Source organism: Scleropages formosus, chromosome 19 (genome assembly GCF_900964775.1).
Source record: "Scleropages formosus chromosome 19, fSclFor1.1, whole genome shotgun sequence".
NCBI classification, from domain to species: domain Eukaryota; kingdom Metazoa; phylum Chordata; class Actinopteri; order Osteoglossiformes; family Osteoglossidae; genus Scleropages; species Scleropages formosus.
In genome coordinates, this window is record NC_041824.1 from 3,126,639 (window position 1) to 3,145,070 (window position 18,432).

An 18,432-nucleotide genomic window follows, 5' to 3' on the forward strand; every position below is an offset into this window, starting at 1 on the left:
ACAAAACACACTGTCCACACCATATTTCACAGAAAATCCTAAAATCTGAAGGCAATTGTACTGTTTACAAACAAAAAAGGAACACAAAATGAGATGTAAAAAATCTGTGTGTGAAAAATGTGGTCTCGGCAGAATGATACAAGTCTCAATGGATTCTATTGTAAAAAGAGATTCCCCTACTTCTATAGTTTTTACTGTAGGGGTAGGCAAAGGGGAACTGAAAGGACTGCTTTAAGCTATGTCGGTGTCAGTGTCTTTCCCTATATACATGTCTGCCAGCTTTTTAAACTGCGGACCCCAGTTACTGAGGTAATCGTATTCCTGGTCGCCCTCCGTGGCAGCTGACTCGAGTGAGCTCAGGGATTCTGCCAGAGAACCGTTTCCCTCGTAGGCATACGTGGCGAGGGAGTCGTATGGTGGGGCGGTGGGGTCAGCGTCGTTGTCCTGAAGCCGGCTAGAGATGAAATCCCGAACATCTGCGTTGTCCTTTATGGGCGATGTCCGACGGAAGGGAAAGAGCATCTCAGGAATGATGTCTCTGCGGAGCTTGTTAGCATCCATCACCTCAGGGTTTCTCAGTGTGCCGATGTCGAAGGCCTGCGTGTCCTCCTCTCCGCCGCCCTCATCATTGTAGCTCACCACGTTGTCTCTCACATCCTCTTTGGAGATAATCAGAGGCTCCTTCTTCTTCTGCCTCCTGAGAGCGGCAAACAGCACCACTATCACTAAAAAAGGAGGGAAATGGGGTAGTTAATACCACAATCATGTTTTCCTTAACAACATATGTCCACAAAACTCCCATAGTGCAATCCATATGGCTGGTAGATGGAGGCAGAGAGTTGGTAAAAGGACTACTATTGCAAGAGACAGGAAGATCTTAAAAACATATTTCAAGACATGCAGTATGTTGGAGTTCTATGAATAGTCAATGAAAAGATATACTGTAACTGATAAATTAATGACCCAGCCCTCAGCCTTAGCTCTATGATTGTAAAGTGTCAGCAGAATTTCATATGTATATCTCACACACTGAAAAAAAGGCATTTTCATGTTGAGATGCTTTGAAGATATTCTGCGCTTGTTCATATGATAACTACTTCCATTTATTCATTTAGCTGGCACTTTTCTCCAAAGAGACTGACAATGCAAGTCTACCTACCATTACTTACCCATTTAGACAGCTGGGTAATGTTACTGGAACAATTCAGAGTAAACACCTTGCTCGGGGGTACTACAGCTGGAAGTGGAGATTGAACCTGTGACCTTTGGGTCCAAAGGCAGCAACTCTAACCATAACTCAGTTACACGTTTTTGAGAAACTCAACAATCATTCACTTTTCTCATGTTTTTTTTTTTTTTTTCTTTTTTTTTTGAAAAAAAAAAAGGGTGAATTAACAGCAGGTCTTGTGCACACAAGTCATCCTCTTATATGTTAATTTTTTGGAAATCTTCTTGTCCATTCAGCTGACCATAAGCAATGTTTGTCATTCTGATCTAGTGGCTTTTTGGCTTTTTGATGCTACCTCATGGGGAACAATCCAAACCCATCCCATCCCATCCCAACCCTAATCCCAATCGTAATCCTAATCGTAACTCTAACTCTAACTGTAACCTTAACCCTACCCAAACCTTTCAAAACCCACATATACACATGAGCGCTGTTGAAAAATCAACCTCTCTGGGGGACTACTCGGAACTTTAGAGAAATTAAAAATCTGACTGAAATTTCAAAACTCCATTCTTTTAGCACGGCATTGGCGACTAAGTGCAGATGCTGGCATTGGTTTCAGTGGGAGAGAAAAGTTGTTCAGCAGTGTGTGAAATAAGGGAACACCACACTCTGTGTGATATCTCACAATGGTTGGGCACATGCAAGACTCTGTGTAACATGCCCAGAGGACACACAGACATGCAGTGTTATAGCCAACAATGGGTTTGGAGACACCAGCTAAGAATCCAGAGCATGACAAACGGCTGCTACGTTGCGTGATAAACGTGCTACTGAAAATTAAAAACTAAATGTGCCGCAGAAAAAGTAGCTCCAGACATTATATCTGTTCTGGTTCAGAAATGAGTAGCTCTATATAAGGGTCTTTTTAGTGTTAGAAACTGTGAAAACGTGCAACAAAAAGAACAAGAGCTACAACTAATTTCTTTTTACATTTACATTTATATTATTATTTATTTATTTATTTTTTAATCCAAATTTAGCAATACGACACTGCAGGATGCACTTTTATTCCCAATAAGTCCCTTTCAGTAAATTTGGTGGAAAGCTTTCCACATTGAAAATGTTCACCTGGCAATCAACCTGAAGGCACAACGGATGTGTGCACCCCATCAAACCCATCCCATCCACAATCCTAACCCTAACCCTAATCGTAACGCTAAACACGTATAATGACAAAGGCATGCACATGACTACAGTAAATATATAATATATAAGAAAATATATAACAGCATATGAAAGCAAGGCATCAGCTGGGCTGAGGCAACCGTTAGAAAACACATCTTTCCTATTAACAAATGATGCACTCGAGAAAATGAGCCTTTTGAACGCGGAATTACACAAGCACATTCTGCTCGGCACGGCCTTTCGCGTACCGCCTCGTCTCACAAATGGTCGAGTGGTGCTTCGGGAAGTCACAAAGAGCCATACAACTGCACTCCCTACCAGAACCTTCACCTAACCCCATGTTGGTTATAAAAGTAAATAACAGTACCCACTGGCTGCAGGTCACATGGTTGCTATTTTTGAATGTGATATGTGCTTTAAGCAAACCAAAAGGATGGTGACTCAAATGAAAATGCTGACCTTTTTCCTTTCTTCCAGTGTGTGTGCTTTAAGTGTCCTCCAGAAAGCAATAAAAACTTCCTGACAGATTCTTTGTGTTGATATATTTGTCAAAGACACAAAGGGTATCGCTATGTGATTTTTATTTATTTATTTCTTTAAAAAATTAATTAATTGTATTCATTTCCTTTTTTTACAGTTAAACTTACACAGCTTTTAAACTCTCACCAATTAAAGTCAACCATTGTACTCAGAAATGTTAACTCAGAGATTAGACCTTGCAACATACTGGTTACAAGTTCCTTTGCCTGGACCAGAAGAGAGTGCAGTTTACGACATGCTTCTTTAGCGTCGAGTGAGACGTGCGCTAACGCGGATGGGAGGGGGCGCGGCGGCGATCTGTGGGTGAAGAGAGCGCAGACGGCCGGCTCACTGAGGAGGATGATGACGCAGAGCAGGATGGCCACGAGGGCGCCCGTGCTGAGGCCGGCTGAGCGGAGCAGGGCCTCGGCGCTACACGCCTTCATGTTGCCGTCACGGTCACAGGCGCACACACCAATGGTGAGTGTGCTGGTGCTGCTCTGGATCGGGTAGTCATTGTCTGAGATGACGACCGGAAGGAGGTAAATGCTGGTCTCGCGTCGACTGAAGCCACTCCGTTTGGTGAAAATCCTGGCTGTATTGTCTGGAAGGAGTGAGAAGGGTCAAAAGGTCACCAAGCAGTCAATTGAACTGGAGTGAGAGTACTACTTGATGACCACACACCTTCAGCTACCTGTCTCCAGGTGTACAACTTCAATACAATAAGAAAAGAATAGGAACAATCGACATAGAATAATTAAATAATAAACAAGCTATTCTTACCTCACTACAAGTGATGTTGGGTAAGATTGAATACATGACAACATCAATTAAAGCACAAAATATCATTAAAAAAATCCATAAAATGTGACCATGGGCACTGTAGGTTATTTTGTGATTGGTAAATGCTTAATTCAAATTCAAATTTTCTAATTTCGAATTACTGACTGATGACAACCATCAACTGCAATATTGACAAACAGATTCTTAAAGAGTAAAAATATTTGCTGCACCACTACAATACACAATGCAACAGTTCAGGGAAATATTACCAACTGCTTAATTTACATAACTTCTTACACTAATAATGATAATCTGTGACAATTATGAAGAGCTATAAAGGAGCAGTTACCTTCATTATCCAAAATTGTGAAGTTTGGATTCACGGTGGTGAGGCTAAAGGCAAATTTGTGCCCAACAAGAGGTTCATCTGTGTCAACCGCACTTATCGTCTGTATTAGCTGTGAATGATAAATTAATGTGTTCTTTTTTTAAATAATGCAACATGTGAAATGCTAATTCAACAGGTCAAGACCTAAGTTGGGAGTAGAACGCAACAAAAATGCTTTTACATTTTACGAAACATAACAATACCCTCATGACTAGCTTCAGGGAGTCAAATTCCAATAGCTTAATTAACAGTGTCAGAATTCTGAGAAATACATACAAGAACAAAAAAGGCCAAAACACAAATTGAGACACGCTCACCTGACCCGCTTTAACATTTTCACAAACAAAAGTTTCATAGAACATGGCAAATTCGGGAGCATTATCGTTGACATCCAAAACCTTAATGAAAACGGGAACTCGAGTGGTCTGTCGAGGATTATCTAGAGGAAGACAGATGAAATGATAGGAGATTAAATAATTACTAAATAAATTGGAACAGCATTCAGCTTGATAGCCTCCCTCTTAGCAACACACATTTTGTTTCAAACGACGCTGCTGTTTCCATGATGCTGAACTTGAGTGGGTGACCTTCAGCAGCCTCCAAAGATAACATCTTCATAAGTGTGGTGCATTTTTTTTTGTTTTTTTTTTAACTTATTTGGAACACGTACTTTGAAATAAGAACCGCACACTTGTGATTTGTCGTTTCATGTTGCTCGATAATCACTGTATGTGAGACTTGACAGTGCGCGTCCTACGTGTTCTCAATATGCCAGTCATGATACGTTGTGTCATGAAACAAAGTGAAATCAAACAAAAAGTAGAACTTACTTATTTCCGTGGCGACGACAGAAATGTTATGCCATTTTGACATTTCTCTGTCGAGGGACTGTAATGTTGAGATGGAGCCATTTCCAGAGTCAATATTAAAGAGTCTGTCCAGATCTGTATGCCTATCGATTGAGTACCTGCAAAGAATAATTGACTTGCTTTAAAATGCTGTAAGGAATATATGATGAAACTTACTGCTGATGATATTTTAAAAGAAAAGATATTAGTTGTTACATTCTCCATATACACCAGTGTGTTGGAGTCTAGTCTATTTGCCTTCCCTAACTGTCACTGCAGAACTAAAACAGCAGATAGATGTACACTACTCTTTGCAGTATGTATGTGTGTGTGTGTGTGTGTGTGTGTGTGTGTGTGTGTGTGTGTGTGTGTGTGTGTGCTTTACTGACAAATTCCTGCCTGAAGATCTGCTCTAAAAGAGAATTCTTTAACTGTTCTTTAATTTAAACATGAAAATCTAAATATGAAAGGTAAATTCTTCCTGAGCCACAAGAGGTTAATCCTCATCTTTTAAACATGCGGAAAATCTCGTCTAAAACTATTATGTTTATTTATTTAGTGAACACATTTCTCCAAAGCAACTTCCAACAAACTCTGTGTATTGTTATCAGCCCACACACCTTATTCGCTGCGGTGACTTACACTGCTAGATACATTACTTACACTGGGTCACTCATCCATACACCACTGGAACACACTCTCTGTCCCTCACACACTATGGGTGAAGCTGAACGGCTTGTCTTTGGACTGTGAGAAGAAACCAGAACACCCGGAGGAAACCCACACAGACATGGGGAGAACATGCAAACTCCACACAGACTAAATGGGGATCCAACCCATGTCTTCTTGCAGCACTCAGGCCGTGTGAGGCAGCAACACTACTTGCTGTGCCACCGTACCGCCCACAAACACATGCGATTAATCAAATCGACTGTGTCACGCCCACTCGACAGTACAAGACACAGTATTTTTAACTTTACGAGCACCCTAACAAACCGCAAATTTAATCCATAAATAAATAAATACAACCGAGAACTGCACAAACACAAAACTTCTTCTTCTTCTTCTTTTTCTTCTTCTTCTTCTTCTTCTTCTTATTATTATTATTGTAGTTTAGTTAATAATGACATTTCAGTTTTATTCTGTTGCTCTTTGAAATGGACTGGCACTGTTTTGAGAAGTTACATTTTCTGTTCAAGCTACGTGGTTTTCAGCATCAGCAAGCCACACATTTTTATAACGATGGCAGTTATCCTGTATTTCTTCAGTTAAAATTACCCAGCTGTTCAAATGGGTAAATAATTGATAGATTAGTTTACAAAGCTAACATTGTAAGTCACCCTGGATTAAAAACTATTGGCTAATGGCTAATGACACAAAGTGTCTGCGTAGTTTAGCAACACTATGACAACCTCATTTGACATGAGGATTGACCCAAACTTTGCTCTGTGCTTGTTTCTCAGCCATTACGGCTGGATAAGACTAATTAGTAAAGTGCTTTCCAATTACATTAAAACAGCAAGCCAAGGGTCTCTAACTTAATTGTAGGAGGTCCCTGTTTTGCAGGTTTTTGCACTGTCATCTGTTTTTGATTACTTTGTGATATAATTAATACATAATTGTGCAGCAAGGTTTGGCACAAAAAGGTTTCTCTCCACTTGTTGTAATAACCAACAGCTGCCAATGGCCTATAATGATATAACATATAGAAAATCTTTGCAGTGTTTTTTTTTTTTTGGGGGGGGGGGTTAGATATATAAATATGAACAAAATGATAACCACTGAGGACAAATTAAAAATTTAAAAAAAAAAAAAAAAACCTGGGGATAGCAGGTGTAGTGGTTACAGCTGTTTCCTTTGGACCCAACCTGATCCCCAGCTTTGGCTGTAGTACCCCTGAGTAAGCTACTTACCCTAAAATTGCTCCAGTAAAAATTACCCAACTGTATAAATGGTTAAATAATTGTAGGTAGACTAATACTGTAAGTCAAATAGGAAAAAGTGTATGCTAAATGAATAAATATGAATTCAGCAAAACAGGATATAACTGAACCTTGAAGAAAAAAGAAAAAATCAGGACTAGAACTGGTCTAACTTTTTGAGCTTGACTGCCAGTTTATGTAAAACTATATGTAACACAGTACTTTAGAAATCTGACAGTGTGTTAACTGTTCGACCATTATTATCTATTTTTCATCAAGGACAAGACAGTGAGCAAAAAATTGAGTATCAGATGGCTCACCTCTACCTTTTCGCTTCCAACCATTACTTCAAATGCAAATTAGACTGAAAGTAGAATGATCTTTGTAACAAAATCCTCTTATCCTCTCTTTGCTATCTACAATTATTTCACGTATTGTATAATTACAGTGTCGAGGATTATCTGTGATTTAATATATCCGGAAAAGTGCTCCTTTTATTCATATTGATAGCACTGTTTATCGTACAGTCAGGCAGTAATAAATGCATTACATCTTTCCAACTAATTTATCACTGTCAGCTTATGTATTCGGCTAGCATTTAAAACAATCATGGGCCCCCACCACCGCATGCAATTTGCAACACAAATTCATTAAATAACAAGGAAAACTGTCATCATCTGAGCAAAAGCTCATGACTATCCGTACAAGTTGAGTCCCAGTTCCTCTGTTTCATCTTAGACCCTTGGCTCCTTAGTCATCTTTAACCTCCATCAGTTTAATCACTGTATGCATGGCTTTCACTATTCTTCATCGTTTTCTCTGTAATACATTATTGCCATCATGTTGTTGCATAAATTTCTTTGTATCATACTGAAGGTGATATATGATGTGATTATTATAACTAAGTGTCCCCACCCCTGAAATCTCTAGAAGCTACAGGTCCCTTATGGACACCATGTATGGAGCAGAGTGTCTCTATTTCTGAGGAATCTGAGCTGGGGGTGATGTTAAACTTTGGTTGCCCTGTCGTTCCCCTAGCCAATGTCAACCACCAAGGACATGCTTCAGGGGCACTCTCTGAAAACAATCAGTTTGACCGCACAAATCGTTCGGCTCACAAACAGAATCAACAAATGTGCTGAAATGAAATGTCGATAATAGAAACACTTGAACAAATATGTATGGTAAAACTTGTGTTGCAATTTTTTTGAAGAAATATTTTATGTGAAGGAATGTCAGTGCTAGGTCTTTGGGATAAAATTAATATATTGTTCTTTTCTAGTGTCAAAGTTGTTTCTGAGTTTAATGTATGCTTAAACTATTGGAAGAGCTGAGCTTTTTTTTCTGTTTTTTTAAGGGAAATTGACATTCAACTCTTCACAACATGTTCGTGAGTCATTAAACACTACTCAACAAGACTGTTTTCTTTGAAAACACCAATACTGCAAGCAACAGTGAACTTTCCAAATTACATCTCAGACACATTGTTGAAATTAGACTGACTACTGTTTAGATTTAGTTAACAAAGGGTTGGAGAACATTGTGCTGCGAAGACTGAATTACTGCTTTGATAATTGTATTACAAACGTTGAGCTTTAGTCCTTAAAAGATACTGTACACGTTGCCGAACATTAACATTATGTTTTAAAGGCTTGATCACCCGACTCACTTGACAGGATGGTTTGCAGCATCCGGGTCCCAGGCTGCCACAGCACCAATGAAGCTACCCGCTGCCGTATCTTCATGCACTTCTATAATGTAGGGGTTCCTGCTAAAAATGGGTGGCTCGTCCACGTCCTGTGCTGTGATCTTTACCGTGGCAGAGTCCTTGAATGGACCCAGGTGAAGGAAGCGGTGGTCGAGGTGTGTGTTTGTAGCCTCCACTTTTAAGGTGTACATCCGTTTGCTTTCATAGTCCAGAGGCTGACCAAGTGAAAAAATAAATAAATAAACAAAATAAAAATTTTACAGCAGACTTTGGGAACAACTTATCTGAGATCAGTATGTTTGGTATTCGGAGAGGCTTTGTGATAGGTGAGAGGGTGTTACGTTGCGCCCCCACTGATCATTTATAGCCAATACACTCAATACAATTCAATACAGTAAATAATAGGTAATTGAAAAGTTAAAATATAATTAAAATAATTAGCATGATCACAATAAATACAAATGCAACACTTGTATCTCTCACTTGTTCTCTACAACCCCTTTTTTTATCACACATGCAAGTGTCAATAGCATTTTATGTTCATAATTAGAAGATGACTGACAAGAGAGCCATTGCACATCAGTCTTTCCTGTGCTGGTTACTGCTTGGGACATATATCCACTTATGCAGTCCTATTTATATGACTGAAAACACTCACTGGACACCCTCTCTGTATGAACCTGCTATGCATGACCTTGACATTTCTACATTGTCTTGGGTGGGGGGTGATAAGAAAAAAATACAAAGGATCTATTGAAACATCCTTTACCACTGGGCTGAGTGATAAAAGTTCAGGTTTTAAGTCAGTTGATGCCTTTATTGTGATAATTACCATAATTGTATAATTTTGAGCAGACAGACCTCACAGTGAAAAGAATACTTATAGCTTTTATAATCCAGACAAAATCTTAGCTCACTGAAAGATGCAATAAAGGAGCTCTTGACAGTGTTGTGAATTAAGCACCTTTATGAAGCTAATGGAAGACGATTGGTTTGAGTTGCAAGATTTCCAATCCTACTTCATCTCGCCACTTCACAGTGAGCAGAACAGAGGTGAGTGGATTGAGGGGGGTAAGATTGGGGTCATGATGACAAACCTTCTTTATAGTTATGATGCCTTCCTGCGTTATCCGGTCTGTGGAAATGGAAAATACGTCCTGCCCGTCCCCGTCGATGATGCTGTACTGTATTTCAGCATTCTCCCCAATGTCAGCGTCATTGGCTTTGATCCGGCCCACCGTGGACCCGATTTCTGCCGACTCCAAAACGGAGAGATGGTAGGAACCTCAACAAAAAAGAAAGAAATGAATAAATGAAGGAACAAACAGCAGGAGCGCATTCAGATCCTTTGTTCTCAAGGCCAATGGGGGTTTACTTGTGAATTCACCACTCGGGGGAAAGTCTTAAACTCCATTGGTTTGTTTACTGTTTAAAATAATTTCAGGCTTCAGTGAGCCATTGCAGGCCCCATTGAATATCTTTTATTGTTGTTTTCCTTTGGAAAGCAAATATAATATCCATGATGTTTCTTGAACCAAATAAAAGAAGAGTGTGAAAAGAGGTTGAAATCACTTACAGAGGCTGCACTTCACTCCATTGTTTAAAGCATGTCACATCATTATTTTAGCTTCATTTGATAGTCTTATGCTCTTTACTGGGAATGCGAGATTACTTTAAAAATTCTGACCCACAATGTTAAACTTCTTTCTGTTCTGAGGCTATTTTTGGAAACTGCTGTACCAAATTTAATTCCAACTTCAATTAGTAAACAGCTGGGCTTCAGGAGGAATACAGCTGTGTTTACTTATGAAACTACACAGCAATCTTTTCTTGACATTTCTCTTACATCCTCACAGTTACAGGAACGCATTCAGAACATCTAAGAGGTGGAGGATTTTTTTCCCCTTTCATTCCCCTATATTATTGTTTATACCTTTTGTTATTGTTGTATTTTCCACCCAAAAGTAGGCTTGGCCTTTCGAGCTCTCCAAAGTTGGCCTAGAGTCATAAAGTAAAATTTAGCAGTATTCTGAAGGTCAAACCCTGCCTTACTGTGAGGGAACCGAGGAGGGCTGTCGTTCACATCCGTGAGGGTGATGTTTATCGTCGTGGTGCCAGAGAGCCCTCCCATCTGTCCTGCCATGTCCTTGGCCTGAATGACCACCTGGTACTTCTCCCTGTTCTCCCGGTTCATGTTGGACAGGGCTGTTCTGATGATACCTGATGGAAAGAAATGTAGAATTGTGTGAACGGGCAGTTCTATTTTGCTGCTAAAATTAAAAGTGGAATCATATTTGTGAAATGTAAATTCACAGACTGATATATAAAACAAATGTCGAAGATATACAATTTGAGGCTATACTGACTGGTTTTACCAGAGTCTGAGTATAGAAATGTGGCAATTACCTAGAAATTTTAATCGATGTTTGGGACAAGCGGTTCTGAAAATGTGTGTGTGTGTGTGTGTGTGTGTGTGTGTGTGTGTGTGTGTGTGTGTGTGTTTAGGATAATTCTCTAGTCATTTAAGGTACACCACAAGGATGCAATACATGAGAAAATCTCTATGCAGTAGCATTTTGCCTAAAGGCAAGGAGTTTTTGAGTTGGTACAAAAAACCAGCTCAGGATTTCCAGGATTGAAAAACTTCAATTCATTCATTCGATTTTTCATGAACTGATTCCAGACAAGGAAATGTGGGAGATACTGGTAAAAGAGCATATCAAATAAAGCATTCACCCTTATGGACATGTTACAGCTGTACAGCTTTGTACACCTCAACTCAGCTGAGAATGCACCCTTGGGTAAATACATTTGTTTTTCTCTTTGACATTTTTTTTTTTTCATACTGCAAAAATGGGAATAAGACCAAAAAAGAAAAAAGGGAGAGACATAGTTACATGTCTATTGCTGCTTCTCTACAACCTGTGGAGATATTGTGTTTGAAAAATTAAATTACTTTTCCCCTCTTGTAAAATTACGGTTTTGTATTATAGGTTATATTGTTTGTGATTTCTGAACCAATAAACGTTGGACACCCACCAACTTTAGGATGAAACAATGTTACTTTATTTTTGTTCATTTTCCTCATATGTCAGTAAGTCACAGGCAATTTCTTATCTGACACATATACTCCTCCGCTCTTCTCATCACAGCTCTTTTAAGAATAAAATAATCATTAAAGCGTTCCAAATCTCGGTGCAATACACCATGTTACATTTGCTTAATCAGAACATGTACAAATCTTCTTTTTGAAATTATTTAGGAGAAGTGTATGTGCATTTACATAGTGCATATTGATGCTCAAAAGTTTCCCAAAGTTTTCTGAATAAATCACCTGTCTCAGACTCAACAGAGAAATAAGGTTGACCCTGTAGAATACTGTAAACAAGCTTTGCACTGTTCCCATACTGTTCGTCATCAGCGTCGGTAGCGGTGACTTGCAGAACAAATGTGCCTGGAATGGAAGAAAAAAAGACAATAGGGGGATTATCCTTGGGCGGATTGGAGCTGTTCTAATACACAGAAAGCAGGCATGCATGGAAAGTGTGAATATAAATCAGCAGCATTCACAGCCTGTGATGGGTGTCTATGAGACACATTACAAAATTTGTGCATCCAGTAGGCATATTACAGTATTAAGTTCAACCAGAGACAGCGTTGCATTAACAGGCCCATAAAAATTATATTGTTCACCTCTAAATCCATCTCTCGTTACAGTATTGTATGGATAATTTATTTTTCTTCATATCTTCTCTTTGAAATAAGGACACCAGTCACATGTTAAATCGGAAATTGTATTTATTTAGTATTATTCATGTATCTAGCCATCTTTTGCTTATTCCCAAAGGTTTACATTAACTTGAGTAAACACAACAAAATTCCAAAGAATACAACTTCAAAAATATGGTTGAAGTCTACAATGTACTGAAAAGCAGAAGACTATTTTAAGAGCTCTTTCATCTTGAAAACAGTGTGGACGGGCTGGAATTTGCCATCAAAGTTTTGTCTGTAAAACCCTGACATTTTCTTTCAGCAACAGATAAATTAAACAACACCTGAAATGAATTTTTCAACTTCTGAAGTTATTACATGCAGGGGTTAGATAGATAGATAAATAAATAAAAAAATAAATAAATAAATAAAAAGGCTTCAGGGCATTATACCATGTAAGCATTTGATTGTGGTCAAGTTAGTAGATTTAATTTCCACAGAAAGGTACCCCCATGGCATTCATAAGTACTGAGTACTCTTAAAGTATGCCTGTTTTTGTTGCTAGTTATGCATGTAACGAAGGGAATTTGGCATTAGATCTGTTAAAGTATATGCACACTTTTTAATATTGCAGAGATTTTCTTCAGAGAGCAACTACTGTAATCTATTATTGCAGAGAACTGATAGTCAGAACTTGGGTGTGATGAGTATATTTTACCGTGCGTCAAAACAGCAACATCAAGATCCCAGCGATGGACCTGGAATTTTCTCTGTGCAGTGACTTCTGGGTAGCCTTCTTCCTGCACTTACTGCCTGCAGATAAGTGCTCAAACGAGGCAAAAACACCTAACACCTTGACATGATTGAATCCCTTTCCTGCACTTCCACTGTTATTTAGTCGTAACACTGTATTAGAGAAGCACTCTGCTCCTATATGTCCTGCTAATTGCCTGGAAGCTGTGCTTCTGGCAGCAATTGTGCTTCTACTCATTGTGCACTCTTCAATATCTAATCTTCCATCGGTCCCATGCTCCTCGTGACTCGGAGTACAGTTACGTTTCACAGTTTTGTGAAAGTGCAAACTCGGAGCGGGGTCTGACATTTGCAGACAGAACGTCATAGGCAAACTCTCAATCAATACAATTTTCTGAATCTGAGACATATGAAACTTTTAAGCAGTACTGGTATTGAACTGTAATGCAAACCTTAGATACAGTGAACATTTCTTGAAATGTCTTAATAATAAGAATAATAATAATAATTGTTGTTATTATATAATTGCAAAAATTGCACTATTGTATTATTTTAAAATGATATATTATATAATTAAATAGAATAAAAAATGAATAAATATACAATTGTTGGTGACCGGATACAGCCCTTTCCCTGCTCAGTTAACTTTGGGATGAAACTACAGCAGGATACCATTATTTTTGAGCCTGAAAATAACTATTCAAGGCTTCTACCATGATAATCAATAGGGTTGGTGAGGAACACCGGGAAAAAAAAAATGTCAAGAACTCCATCCATTCCAAAACTAAATGTGTATTTGGATATTCTATGGACGAAACTAAATAATTACCATATGTGATTTGACTGCAATATGATGAAGAGATTTTTCCTGGAGTTTACCCTGCACCCTTCAGACAGCATTCAATCTTAAGATGTCAGTATCTTAAAATATTACCACTTGTCCTCGGTCCAAGGGTAACCTTTGCAGACCTGAGCATGAGGTCATCCATAATGGCTTTAAGATTAGCATTAATCCATGTTTTTTTTTTTTTTTTTTTCTTACCTTGCATATACAAAATATTGAGTTTCTTTCAGAGTCTGCACAACTCAAAAGTGGGAGTATATTCTGCAGTCAATGATGGAAATATTCTGATAAAATCAATAAATAAACATTGTTGGCAAGGAACTGTTTCCTTCTGAACATACAGTTGGTTTTCCAGCATATTGAAGTTATGAAGCGTTAACTGCGTTTACCCAGAGATGACAGTTTTCTGTTTGTGTGAAAATTCTATGGAAATTTTACCAAAAAAAAAAGGGAAAAGAAAAAGAAACATTTAAGCTGGCATACAAGGCGTTGCCACAACACAGACAATACGCATATTGCTTCCTCGACAGCGGTCGCAAACACGTCCATGTCCCGTGAAGCAGATTCCTCTACAATAGCCCATCTTTTACGCCTCATCACGCAACGTGAACTGTGTGACTGGGACTGTGTTTGTTTCATGGCTGCATAAAAAGTCCTTTGGAGCGTGAAATCGCATATGCACATATGAGATTGATTCTTTTGAATAGATTTATTTATTTATTTCATAAAGGAAGAAAACGAAACCATCAGCCAACACAACTGGATGCTTATCTCTTCGAGTTACACTAAAGAAAAAAAAAAATTGACGTTGTGCTGAAGATGACATTTTTGTACATGAGGAAGCAGCATAATAATTTGAGTCAATACCATCCATAACAACACAGATACAACCATGATCTCAGTGCTACATGCTGTTTTCATTATGCCAGTCAGCACGGTATCTGCAGAGGCATTGACTCGATGTTTGTCGAGACGTTTTCCCACTGTCTTCAATCCATGTCTCAGTCATTTCATGGTTGCTTGTATGTTACTTAATGTTTGAAGGCTGGAAAACTGTTAATTTGACGTTCTGACATTGTTCATTCTTGATTCTTAATGTTAATTGAAGTTATCGCATGTCACAGCTTGATGGAAGGAGGACACATGCTGGAGTATGTTGGCATTCAGAAAAACCACTTGCCTTAATTCTGGTCTTGTAGGAATATTTGCTTGACACCATACAGTACGCTAATTCAGGCTGCCCAGATTAAAAACCTTACATGCAACCATGTACCTAGCTGGGTTATGACAATGTTAGAAATCAGGAGAGACGACAAAGAAGAGCAGATAGATGGTCTTTTGGCATTAGCATAAATGTATTTATTTTTATGCATCCGTTTTCATTAAAGACCAACATTGTAGCTGTTTTTTTTTTTTTTTTTGGTACATTTATTTGTTTCTTTCTTTAGCATCTTGCCCATGACTGGTCACGCACTTTCCTTGTTTCCTTCTTTAAACCCTCTTTCATTTTTTCTCGAGTCGCTATTTGTACGTTATATTTGGCATACTGTAAATACTGTGGGGGGCATGGTGGTGCAATGAGTTTGACCAGTGCCCGCTGTGTGGCAGGTCTGAGGTTCTAGCCCTGCTTGGGGTGCCTTGCAGCAGACTGGTGTCCCATCCTGGGTGTGTATCCCCCTTCAGCCTTGTGTCCTGTGTTGCTGAGTAAGGCTCTGGCTTGCCGCGACCCTGCGCGGGAGAAGCGGTTGTTGGCTTTGGTTTGTTGTAAATACTTCAGTCAGCCTCCTTGAAGGTGGGCACGCTATGGTCATATACTGCATATTTGTGGTTTAAAAAAAAAATCTGTCTTATGGAAACTGCATTGACTCTTTCCATTCCTATCAATACACTGGGGAATTTTGTCACAAATGTATTTGACAGAAAACAGCAGCAAAATGCTGAGTGCACAGTGAGAGTTATTAGTTACGACAAGATATTTTGTGAAATGCTAGTGGTAACAAACACACAACTGAATATGTACGCGTATGAATTTGATTATGAGCAAATTCAATCATGCTACATTTTAAAGTAGAACTGACAGACTAAATTTGCCCTGTATCTGCTAAATGATGTAAAATAAATTTTCTCATCCACTTTGTGCTCTGTTATATCGTATTGTATCCCTTTTACATTTCATTACAGGGTCTTTTGGTTCTTTGTACTGGAAAGGACTATTTCAAAATACTATCATGGGCATAAATAGAGGTAAACCTTCTTCAGTAAAAGAACTGAGTTGCGCCCTGGGACAGGACATTACTCTTGCTTCAGTAAAGGTGCACATTACCCCACCACATGTTAAACCAAAGAAATTTCACATAATTCACTTTGTATGAAACACTATGATTACTACCTCTGGCCTTTTTTTATTGAAAACATTTTGAATGTCTATCTATCTATCTATCTATCTATCTATCTATCTATCTATCTATCTATCTATCTCCTTCCTTCCTTCCAAACTCTCGAGGTCAGTGGATGTTCCAGAAGGGTTGTGGGCACACTTGCTGTCTCCTTCACAACCCAATACTGTCCTTGGCATTTGGAGCATCTCATCCGCTTTGCGTTTCTTCATCTCAGAGCATACTAATGAACGCAGGGACATCTGTCGCCTTCCAATTCCCTTATGCATGCCAGGAAAAAGGTATGCTGCTTCGCCACGGATCGCTGCTTTGATTAACAATTTCCACATTCAAACACATGGGTTGCAGCTTTCCCCCTCTGAACTACTGCACTGCGAACCCTGTCTTTTGACATGCATGCACAATGTACTATGGGCCTGTTCTCCACTTCTATTGAACCTTCACTTCCTGGCACCCTACTGATACCTACTACTATATTGTGTAAATACATATGAATGAACATTGTGAAATTCCAGGCAATTACAGCACAACTATTGGCTCCATACATTAATTTAAATTAATTCGTTTAACGAACACCTTTTCTATGAAATCTTACAACTGGAGGTTTGTACACTATATACTATGACTAACTTTTTTTTATAGCTTGGAACCCTTGACTGGAGCAATTCAGGGTAAGTACCATCCTTAAGTGTATTAAAACAGGATTAGGGAGTTGAACCCAAGCCCTTCAATTGCACAGTGCTAGATTTAACCACCAGGCTATCTATTGGCTCAAACAAATCTCCCTTCACTATCCTCCCTCTTTTCCTGGGGGAGGGGTGACTTTAAATGACCCCAACAGTTTACCTAAAGGGTAAAATCTCTTTTATTCTGCTCTGCTTGGGATTTAGAAATGCTGTAATCAATCAAAATAGATCCAATAACACAAACCATCCTTACTATTGATTTTTCATCACGTTTGTATCCCTTCTACGCTTTGTTCCTCCTGTCAGTTGCATTTGAAAGATTAGATAAATATTTTTAAAAATCCATGCTTATACACAAGTTCAAATATTATTTAAACTTTAGGTTTTTTTCCACGCATGTTTCCGCATGGATATTACAAGACTTTTGTGGGGTGATACGGAGAAAACTCTATCTCCAAACACACTGGCTTCAGAAAGGCCAAGGGAAATTAATAACAAACACAACATCACACACAGCCCAGTATGAGTAACCGTGTGGAATTCTCAGATGTCATGAGCCAGGCATGCTGGGTGAGACAAACAGCCCATCATGCTTTCAGTGCTTCCATTACTCAAATTCCTCCCTCAGAGCCACATTCTATGCACATTTCCTTAGCAAATAGTTCCAACTGAAGACCACTTAATCTTTTTGTGCTGCATGTTTTATTGTATTTTTGCATAGAGTGGAAACTGGAAGGGATGAAATGACTGTGGTAACACCCTGGTATGACCATTACTTCTCATCAAGCATGCATGTGTTTTTATGTCAGACGGGAATGTCTGACCCGTTATGCCAAGTGGAACACATAAGTAGCCAGCCACAAAGTCAAAAACCAAACTTAAAATATTTGAATATGAAATAAGTTTTCTTTCCAACAGATGTATATGCAGCTGTAAACTGACCTGCAAATCCAATATTTAACAGAGCTTGTTTTCAGACATCCACCATATAACATTTCTGAACCATAATGTCATAAAAAAACAGACACATGCACAACCAGTTCAAAGGTGCTGATGGACTCACCAACATCAGACATCTCCGGAACACTAGCTACATAGGTTTCCTTGGAAAACTTTGGCTCATTGTCGTTGATGTCATGGATTTTGATGATGAACTCAGACTCAGGTTCCAGAGGCCGACCCGTCCGCTTGCTGACAGCCTGCGCTCGGAGCGTGTAGTATGCCTTCTCTTCCCTGTCCAGCCTCTTGGTGGCGTGGATATCGCCCGAGTTCTCGTCAATGAGAAACAAGGAGCCTGCCCCGTCTCCGTTGAGGATGTACTTGACGGTGCCGTCCCCTCTGTCTTGATCCGAGTGAAGCTGCAGTGGGAAGAAATAGAGGCAACATTGAGATCTAACAGCCATAGGAGCATCTAGTAACACTCTGGCTAAGAAACTGCTTGTGAAATCACGAGAAGGCAGATGGGTTCCAAGAGGAGCTCTGTTGTTAAACCTTTAAGCAGGATTCCTAACAAGAGTT

At 39.1% G+C, this 18,432-nt stretch overlaps 1 protein-coding gene across 1 annotated transcript in view; it reads right to left on the minus strand.

Moving 5' to 3' along the window:
- Positions 1 to 203: 203 nt before the first annotated feature.
- Positions 204 to 18,432, minus strand: part of LOC108927648 (cadherin-10-like) — a 39,372-nt gene continuing 21,143 nt past the window's right edge. The window contains exons 3-12 of the mRNA XM_018741058.1: positions 17,978 to 18,272; positions 11,859 to 11,978; positions 10,577 to 10,744; positions 9,622 to 9,809; positions 8,486 to 8,739; positions 4,877 to 5,013; positions 4,364 to 4,485; positions 4,008 to 4,116; positions 3,228 to 3,479; positions 204 to 725 (exon numbers count right to left, since the gene is read on the minus strand). Of these exons, the coding sequence (XP_018596574.1) occupies positions 232 to 725; positions 3,228 to 3,479; positions 4,008 to 4,116; positions 4,364 to 4,485; positions 4,877 to 5,013; positions 8,486 to 8,739; positions 9,622 to 9,809; positions 10,577 to 10,744; positions 11,859 to 11,978; positions 17,978 to 18,272 (2,139 nt within the window). The 3' untranslated portion in view covers positions 204 to 231. The remainder of the gene's footprint in view (positions 726 to 3,227; positions 3,480 to 4,007; positions 4,117 to 4,363; positions 4,486 to 4,876; positions 5,014 to 8,485; positions 8,740 to 9,621; positions 9,810 to 10,576; positions 10,745 to 11,858; positions 11,979 to 17,977; positions 18,273 to 18,432) is intronic.